General features: G+C 32.9%; 2 protein-coding genes across 2 annotated transcripts; both read left to right on the forward strand.

Annotated features, from left to right (window-relative positions):
• The first annotated feature begins 1741 nt into the window (after window positions 1-1741).
• Window positions 1742-4245, forward strand: LOC110713332 (ATP-dependent 6-phosphofructokinase 2-like). Its single transcript, XM_021891792.1, has 2 exons — window positions 1742-2517; window positions 3088-4245. The coding sequence occupies exons 1-2, from the start codon at window positions 1949-1951 to the stop codon at window positions 3941-3943; spliced, it is 1425 nt and encodes a 474-aa protein (XP_021747484.1). The 5' UTR covers window positions 1742-1948; the 3' UTR covers window positions 3944-4245.
• Window positions 4246-5648: 1403 nt separating this feature from the next.
• LOC110714599 lies at window positions 5649-8735 on the forward strand. The gene is made up of 2 exons (XM_021893147.1): window positions 5649-5856; window positions 7016-8735. The coding sequence occupies exons 1-2, from the start codon at window positions 5649-5651 to the stop codon at window positions 8239-8241; spliced, it is 1434 nt and encodes a 477-aa protein (XP_021748839.1). The 3' UTR covers window positions 8242-8735.
• The last annotated feature ends 1422 nt before the right edge of the window (window positions 8736-10157 follow it).

Consider the following 10157-nt stretch of genomic DNA (forward strand, 5'->3'; position numbering starts at 1 on the left):
ATTTTATCACGCAAATACAAAAAATATTTGTTTTAAAAAATACAAATAAATCGTGCATCGCACGGGTTTCATCTATTACTTACTATCTATTATCTCCGACAACTTTATGTAAATACAAATGTCTCATATACCAAAATTAAAATAACATTAAGATCGACCCTCTCCAGTAAATGAAATTCATCGCTAATATCTTCATGATCCAATACCTTAGCAATTTTACTATTATAACTAATAATTGTGGTGCAAACATATTTAAAATAATAGAGCAAATAAAAATGATAATTATATTGCTCTCCAGTACTTAAATGAAAATATATCAATAGAAATAATATTAAAATATGTTAATGTATCTTTCAAATTGGATAAAAATTCAAATGTTCAAACAATATATTCCCTCCGTTTCTGAAAGTTCGGCTCACTTTACAATTGCGCGTTTTCCAATGAACATGTTTGACCATGAATAATTCCGGTTGTGTATAAGTGAAGTTTGTAAAAAGTTGATATTTGGATTATTTATAATATGGGGAATCTCATATGATCTCACATGCTAATATATTATATTGTATAGCTCATAAAATGTAATCAAAGTTATTTTATTTTAACCACATAAATAGTAAGTGAGTTGAACTTTCAGGGAGCGGATGTAGTATATTGTATTTCCAATTTCAATGGGTACGGTCTTTGGTAGTACAAGTAAGAATAGTTATTTTAATAAGATAAAAAAGAAAAAAATTGTGTTCTTCAAAAAGAAAATGAAGAATAAATAAAAGAAAAGCTCAAGTATATATATATTTTTAAATTTTTTATAATGAGTCTTTAACCCATGATCTGCCAAAGAGAATATAGGTTACTCAACCACCAGGCCACATGGCAAAACATAAATAATGTTGCACCCAAAATGTATATAACCTTATTCTATAGACTAAAAAGCTAAGAGAAATTGGGCCCTCTCTATTCGTTGGCCTTGAGCAGGTGCCTCGGTTGCGAGGGATCAAATCTCATGGGACTCATTTAAGGGATTTCCCTTTTTTTCCCCCTTAAATGAGCCCCTTTCTTCTTACTAATTAAAAAAATAAAAATAAAAAAAAATAAAAAAAAAAAAATAAAAAAAACTAGTTCTATAATTTACAATAACTTAGGTACATCCATACTTAAAAGTTAAAATTAATCATCCTAACATAATTTGATAGCTAAAGTTATGATCTAGGGTGTGTTCTCTACATCTTAAATAAAAAATTTAATTTCAAATCTAATATCGTGTTCTCTTCACCTTAAAAAAAGATAATATTTAATTCTAATAGGCCCCAATAAACTAAAATCTCTCCAAAATACTCTTTTCCAAACAAAATCTAAATTCGATCTCTCTCAATCATAATTAAGAGGCTTCAAACTTCAGCTTTATTTTACTCCAAATTTCTCCTAACAAAACACCCCGACCGTACCTAAGCTACTCATAATTTATTATTTGAAATTAGTAATGTTCTATATATATATATGCAAAGTTGACTCCAAGAGCTAATACAAACTTTGCATTTTGTTTAACTTTTACGTAAACTTAATTTCTATATATTTCTATTAGAATACAAAATATTGTAATCTTTATAATTTTTATACTTCCTTCGTTTGCAGTTAAAATATGAGAAACGAACACGGAGGGAGTGATAAGTTTAGTTGTTTTTTTTTTTTTTAGACTTTTTTTCATAAAATAATAACCATCTAAAGTTCTTAACATTTAAAAAAAAAAAAAAAAAAGTGAAGACCGATAGTGTATTAGACTTGAGGAGTTGAGGTACTCCTTAATAAATAATCTTAATAAAAACTTAAGTTACGTACATATTTTGAGTGCTCTATTAGCCGCACCGCTAAAATCCATTTCCACCAAAATTAATACATCTAACAGCTATATAGGAAACATAAAAAGTTTACTAGGAATTTTGAGAAAAGAAAAATGGCAGAGGATAAGAAGAAAGACGTAGAAAATGAAGGCGGAGAGAATGAGGAAATTATTCCATTGGAAAAACTATCATTATCCGGAATAAAACTGAAGAAAGTACCTCATCTAAGAGATTACATACCAATTTCCCAACTAAAAACAGTGACTAACCCACTTGAAAACAACCCAAACTACCACCCTACTCAAGGCTTTTACATCTCTCCATCCTCAGACATCCTCCTCAAACAGATCTTGTACGACCTCTCCGACACCAATCAACACGGCTACGGCCAAGCGTACCACCGCGCAGGGCCTTCCAAGGTGGTCTACTTTGACCCTGATAATGTCAAGGCCGCCATTGTTACATGTGGAGGTCTCTGTCCCGGTCTTAACACTGTCATCCGGGAGCTTGTTGTTGGCTTGTCGGACTTTTATGGCGTCCATCAGATCTTCGGCATATGTTCTGGGTACAGGGGGTTTTATTCATGTCACCCTGTGCTTCTTACTTCAAAGATGGTTCATAATTGGCATAAGCAGGGTGGCACCGCCCTAGAAACTTCTAGGGGCGGTTTCGATCTTTGTAGGTAATATTGAGAAACGACTATAATTTTATATCATTATTACTCCTTTTGACCGTAGTGTTTTTCCTTACTCTGCTTTTTCCATGGTATAACTGGTTGTATCATCAACTGATGAACATGCCGCTTACCCAAATAAAACCAAGGTTTATTTTATAATTAGTTGTACCAGTATATTCTACTTCACATTAGTTTTCTACTCTTGACTTATTTTTTTAACTTTCATCCCGTGTGTGTGGTGCAACCGATTACATTATTTAGTACATTATCTCCGTATTTCCTTTTTATCTCATACATGTTCAAGGTACAGCCGATTACATTATTTATTACATTATCTCCATATTTTCTTTTTACCTCATACATGTTCAAGGTACAGCCGATTATATTATTTAGTACATTACCTCCATATTTCCTTTTTATCTCATACATGTTCAAGGTACAGCCGATTACATTATAACCATAATGATGCCTGCTCATCCTTTTAAAAGCCTAAAAACTCATCTATGAACTAAAATTAAGGCTTGTACCATACGAACTACTTATTATGTCTATGCTACTTTATTATTTGATTTACAGAATTGTTGATTCTATTCAACATCACGGGTTTAACCACGTGTACATCATTGGAGGAGATGGCACCATGCGTGGCGCAGTCAAGATATACGAGGAGATTTGCCACCGGAAACTCAGTGTTGTGGTGGCCGGAATACCAAAAACAGTGGACAACGATGTCGGAATCATTGACCAATCATTCGGGTTCCAAACGGCAGTGGAAACCGCTCAGCAAGCAATCAACGCGGCTCATGTAGAGGCCGAGAGTGCGGTTAATGGCATTGGGTTAGTCAAGCTGATGGGACGAAGCACGGGCCACATCGCGCTGCACGCAACCTTGAGCAGCCGCGATGTGGACTGCTGCTTAATCCCTGAAAACGAGTTCTTCTTAGAAGGAGAGGGTGGACTATTCGAGTTCCTAGAAAGGCGGTTGAAAGAAAACAAACATGCGGTTGTTGTCGTGGCCGAGGGTGCAGGACAGGAGTTGATACCTAGAACCGAGGAGGAGCAGCAGCAGGACGAGTCTGGGAACCCTGTGTTCAAAGATGTTGGGGTGTGGCTAAAGTCGGAACTTAATAATTGGTGGAAAAGAGATCATCCGGGGGAATTGGTTACTATTAAGTATATAGATCCGACGTATATGGTACGCGCGGTCCCAGCAAATGCAACTGATAACATGTATTGCACACTACTAGCACACTCAGCGATTCATGGAGCCATGGCAGGGTATACAGGATTCGTTGCCGGTCGAGTGAACGGATGTTATGCTTACATTCCGGTGAAGGAGGTGGCTGTGACAAGGAATGTGGTCAATATCAAGGATCATAAGTGGGCTTGGGTTAGGTCTGTCACGAATCAACCAGACTTTCAGAGGACCTGAAAAGAGCTCCTATATACTTTTGTAGCAGTAAGACAAATAATAACAACTGTTTTGTAGTTTTTTTCTTTTAAGTAAAAATGTAAGGTTCATCTTGTCAAAAAAAATAAAATAAAATAAAAAATAATGTAAGGTTCAATCTGATGAGTGTTATTAAAAAGAGAGAGTTGTAATGATATCATCATATAGTTTTTTTCTTTAAGTAAAATGTAAGGTTCATCTTGTCAAAAAATAAAAAAAAATAATGTAAGGTTCAATCTAATGAGTGTTATTAAAAAAGAGAGAGTTGTAATGATATCATCATATCGATAGTGTGATAGATTAGTTCAAAAAATTATGTAAGTTTTGATATTGACGACTAAATAAATTGATTCTAGTTATATAAATAGGATGAACCAAATTTCATATCTTCATAAAAATCAAGATTTGAACTACATTTACTAAGGAGAATTAGTTGAAGGAATGAGATGAAAGGAAATTGTGGTAATTTTTCTTCATAAATAAAAGGGATTAAGCACTATTGGGTTCATCTAAATTTGTATGAAACTATATACAAGTATATTATCTAAATTCATATTATGTTTAAAGCTTTGAACTTATTTAAACTTAAACTCCATATTATATTGTCGTTTTTTTTTTAACTTATTTTTTTAAAACTTATTTTTCTGATATGATATAAAATAAGTTAAATTTGGGTGAAACAAACAGGCTCTTAATTAAATTAGTGTTTTTAAAAATTTATTTAATACTTGATAGACTCAAAACCAATTTCAATCCAACCTAGACTAATCCCAAAGCAAAAAGACTATGATTAGTTGACTCAATTCGACTGAATTAAACAACCAATATTATTTTTGAAATATATTTTAGGACTTAAATTATTAGGCTGAATAGTATTCATAAGTATGATAATTTATACTAATTGATAACCAAAAATTTTGTAATTTGATAGTCTCTTTTGTAAGAGTTAATCTTTTCTTCTCATTATTTATGAGTCGAGCCAAGGATAGTTCAAACTTGAATCATTGGTATCTAAAGTTGACATAAGCTTAAGTCAAGCTCGTTCAATCCCAGCTTTGATTGAGCTAGTTTTCAATTACTTAGACAAAATATTCAGATAATGGAGGATTTAATTCGTTAGCCGTAACAACAAATGCTACTATACTACTTTCTATATAAATTACATAATGATTCGATTGATCTAAAGTCTCAAACAAGAATCTAATCTAACTCGACCCAATTCAATGCACGCGGTGATTCATAGAAATGAATCAAAATCCAATTGACTTGAACAATTAATTTAAACGTACATATACCAAACCTAAAATGACAAAATCCAAGATAATCTTACCTAAACCCGTCCAAATGACCCAATTTATAAGTCTACACATAGTACATAGAGCTAATAGAAATTAGGACTAATCCCTACCCCATTTTATAAAACACTTTTTTTTTAAAAAAAAGAAAAAAAGTAAAAGGAAACGTTACGAGTTTATTGTTAGTACTCCGTAATACTCCTTGTAACCAACTACCGTCCAATAATCGTAGAAAATAGGAACCCTGAGACGCTCAGCAATTTTCAAACCCCTCCCAAATTTCAAAACCTCCGTTGTTCATTCTCCAAATCCACAAATCATAGCGAAATTCATCAGCGATTAGCGGTTTAGTAAATTTTACTTATTGAATACGCTAGCTTAATTACGTACGCATGCTGTTTAAGCTTATTGATCCATCATCAGTTTTTATGATGAAGAAGCGATTTTCATCTGGTTCATGCAATGCAATGGTGATTCCTTTCATGATGGCTCTATCATTTAGCCTATTCTCCGTGCTTTACTTTTTCTATGGCGACTCTTCTTCCCGATTCAATCACTTCTCTTCCATATCGAAATCGCCTTCATTTGCAAGAAATCAAGGTATGTACTTGATTTCTTTCCTTTGCTATGGATTCCCTTCTTTGATTTCTTTCCTTTTTTTTTTGTGTCATGTAATAAATGAGTTTCGTTTTTTTTTAAAAAGGTTGTTTGTAACACTTCTTACACGTTTTCTAAACTTTTGGGTCAACTTAAAACTGAAGTTGTTACATATGATTTTAGAGTTGAGGTAACTTAAGCACGTAACAAAACAAAACAGTTGCTTGGTTTGAATTTGATTCATGTTGTAATTTTACTATAATTTACTCAATTTAGCATTAGATAGGTCCGGTTTAAATCATACTTACCTCCGTTTTTTTTAATTGACACGTATTCCTTTTTAGAAAGTTTTTTTTTAGTTGATACGTTTTCTTTTTGGGTAAGTTCTATATTTTGTATTTACTAGCTACCCCACTTGCTTTATCATGCTCTCTCACTCTCTCTCCTCTCTTCAATATGTGTGCTTAAATTAAACGTGTCAACTAAATAGAAACGGAAAAAGTATTTGTTGCTAGTGAATGTTTTACAACTTTAGGAGTATAAATAATAGGTCAATTTTAGTCGTACAATATTTTGAGTAAAGTCATTTTCTATTCAGTAAAATTAGACTATTCATTTTGGCCTATTTGGGTGACTTTGAGAGTAAAATTCTGAGGCACCTCATTGAAACAAAAAAAAAAAAAAAAACAAAAAAAAAAAAAAAAAACTCAATTTATAGAAAATAATATTACCTACATTTACATATTAGTTTAAACTTTTGGGTATTATTTGTGAGATTTTTTTATAGATGATTATTATTATAATTGACTATTGTGTTATATTTCTCTAAAAACTTTTATATTTCAATTATCAATAATTTAAAAAACTGAGCATGGGTCGGAAATAATTTAGTATTATTCTAAAGTTGCAACTAATATGTAACAGGTAGTAATCAACTAAAACACAAGACACACAGTTTTTGAAGAGTATTGCTTTACAATAAATACCATGTTAGAAATAAGCATTTAAAATACTTCCTAAAGTGATATTAATTTGGGAATAAATGTCAAAATCACGCGTCAATCGATATAATTAATGTTCATTTTAATTTAATATATCTATTTTTTGTTGTCTTATCCAACGTCCCCGAACGTTCATTAGCTTTTGCCGCTTTTTTGTGTAGATCAAAATCTAAAAAGAGAGAAGTCATCTGAAAGGGACCCACAATATTCCTTCCTTCAAGTTGAATCACAAATCAGCTGTGACCGGTCTCACTATCATTATGATCTTTGTTCAATCAACGGCCCAAATGTTTTGGACCCAATTTCCTCTTCTTTCTATGCTATTGGGCCAACCAGCCCAAGAAATTTTATGCAGAAAATAAGGCCTTACCCAAGAAAATGGGAGAACTTGACAATGTCTAGAATAAAGGAGGTAACCTTAATTTCTGGCCCAAAAGGCCCAAACTGCAACGTTATACACAACACTTCAGCAGTAGTATTCAGTGCAGGAGGATACACAGGAAACTTTTTCCATGATTTTAATGATGGGTTTCTTCCCCTCTTCATCACCGTCGGATCGATGTCTTTGTCCAATCAAGATGTTGTCCTTGTGATCACGAAGTCGCGTGATTGGTGGGTTAGTAAGTATAGTGATCTCCTTGGTGCATTTAGCAACTACCCAATTATTAATCTTGACAATGAAACTATTACACATTGTTTTAAATCTGTTTCATTGGGCCTAGTCTCACATGGGTTCATGACTATCAAACCAAGATTAATGCCCAAACCAACAACGATTCTAGATTTTCATTATTTCCTAAATAAGGCCTATGGAAAAGCCCAACAAACTGATTTTCCAATTCCGATGACTCGGCCCAAATTGATCTTGCTTAGTCGATCCAGTGGGGTGGGCCGAGTGATCTTAAACCAAGTTGAAATCAAGACGATAGCGGAGAACATGGGCTTCAACGTGTTCGTATTTGAGCCCAAGCCCGAGAATACATTGTTTGAGGCTCATGGGCTTATGAATGAGAGTCATGTAATGGTGGGGGTCCATGGGGCGGCGTTGACCCATTTTTTGTTTCTACGGCCGGGTTCGATTTTCATTCAAGTTGTACCCATAGTGATCGATGGGGTTGCAGAAATGTGTTTCGGAAAACCCGCTAAGGAAATGGGCTTGACATATTTGGAGTACAAAATAAGGGTTGAGGAGAGTAGCTTGGTAAATAGATACAACAAATCTGACCCAATTCTTACAAATCCAATGTCCTCTAACAAAAATTGGTGGGCCGATTTAGGTAAGGTATATTTGAAGGAGCAAAATGTTGAATTGGATTTGATTAGGTTTAAGGATTACTTGAAGTATGCATATATTAAGGCTAAGAGGTTCATGAACAAGGTTGGATAGCACTAGTACAAAATTACAAATTATAATAATATTTATACTCTAATACTTATTTAAACAATTATCAAATTGCCTTTCATTTTTTAATTTTCTTTGTTTTTATGGGTTAAATTTCTACTTTCATCTGTTCCTTTCTACTAGTCATCCTGATCTCCTCCAAAAATGAATTTCGGAAGTATTGCTGCTTTGACCCACTTCAAGAATCAATAGGTTTTAAAGGTTTGAGTTGAGACACTTGAGAGTGAGGGATAACTCAGGTGGTTAGAGCTTCCCTCTCGATTCCAAGGGATCTAGGATTTATTCTTATTCTACTATTGTGGCTCTCTAAACACCAAAAATAACAATAAAAAATAAAAAATAAAAAAAAAATTAAAGTTTAATATCTCGATAAAAATCAGAGATTGTTTTAAGAAAATTAAGTGATTGATATCCTTTTTATATGAGAATCGATTTCAGAATCACCTAGAATCGAGAGGGGAGTCCTAACCACCTGAGCTATCCCTCACTCTCAGAGTCATATGCTCATAGTACATACTCATAGTAGGATTGTTAAATACATTTATTAAGTGAACATTGAATAGAATTTTAAAAGAAGAAGGAAAGAAAAAGATTAGTTAAAAATTTATAAAAGTAATTAAAGCAAAAGACAACCTGCCTAGTACGCAACCGAGGCCCAGTTTGTCTTTACTGGAAGACGGTCTTGTGGAATTTGGATCGTCATAGATTGTTGGGTTAAACTTTGTGTAATAGAAAATGTTCCAAACCCCCCATTTTCCCAAATTTCTCTCAATATTTGTGGTATTACGGAGTATATAATGCTATCTAATGGTAATTTCAAAGTTGGAGATTATTGCGTGAATTTTTAAAAGAAAAGTGTATGAAATACGTACTGAAAATGTATGATTTAAATTATAAATATCACTATTATACACTAACACAAATATAATACATTAACTTGGAAAGAAATAAGATCGAAAAAAAAAACCTTGTCCACAATGAGACCCAAGTCATTTAAATTCATTATATGTACGAAGCACGTAAAGTTTTTACCTAAACATATATGTAACATCCACCACAATATCCAACTATATATTAAACGTAATAATGAGACTCGAACCGAGATGGGACTCCACCATCCTATGGAGCTCAGACTTGATTCTTCCCCGTGAAACTAGAATAATAGTTTCAAGAATCAAGAATATGTATCTTTTAGGTATTCATTCATGAATCACCAAAATAATTTAGTGAGTGGGCTCACAAATGTCTTAGGGTTGTACGTATATGAAGACACCCTTCCGTGCATGCAAAATTTAGTGCATGCTATTGCTAACAAAATCAAGATTCCCTTACCTTCCATCAATTTCTCTACGTTTTCTTTCGGTTTTTTGGTCGTCATATCTTTGATAACCAACAAAATAAAGGGATGTTCTGTTTTCTAGTCAGGATAATATTAATGATAACAAAATTAATAATAACAATAATGAAATTACTTCACTTGATTTTTTTACTTGCAATACTTTCACTTGTGTATCCATATTTATTTTCCCTTATCTTTCTTTAATCAAGTTTGATGATTTATTAGTAAAAAGAAATAGTTATTTTAGATCTTGTTTGATTGCCTCATTGCATGCATTCGTTGCTTTCAAAAAATTTATAACAATCGTGAAATGAGAAGTGATGTTGGTAAAAACTAAAGAGACACATAAAAAAGTATATACAAATATACAATAGTAGTGCTATAAAAAGCTACGGAAAATTTTTCTTGGTCTCCAATCATAAAGACAGAACAGTATAATTTCAGCATAGAAAGAAAATGTGTAAACATTCTGTTAGAAATTGAGCCCGTGAATTTTATGGCATGATTAAAGGACCAATCTTTTCAAATTGCATTTCATTTCATTTCATAACATGTCTTTCTT

The sequence above is a fragment of the Chenopodium quinoa genome, unplaced genomic scaffold, assembly GCF_001683475.1.
Source record: "Chenopodium quinoa cultivar QQ74 unplaced genomic scaffold, ASM168347v1, whole genome shotgun sequence".
NCBI classification, from domain to species: domain Eukaryota; kingdom Viridiplantae; phylum Streptophyta; class Magnoliopsida; order Caryophyllales; family Amaranthaceae; genus Chenopodium; species Chenopodium quinoa.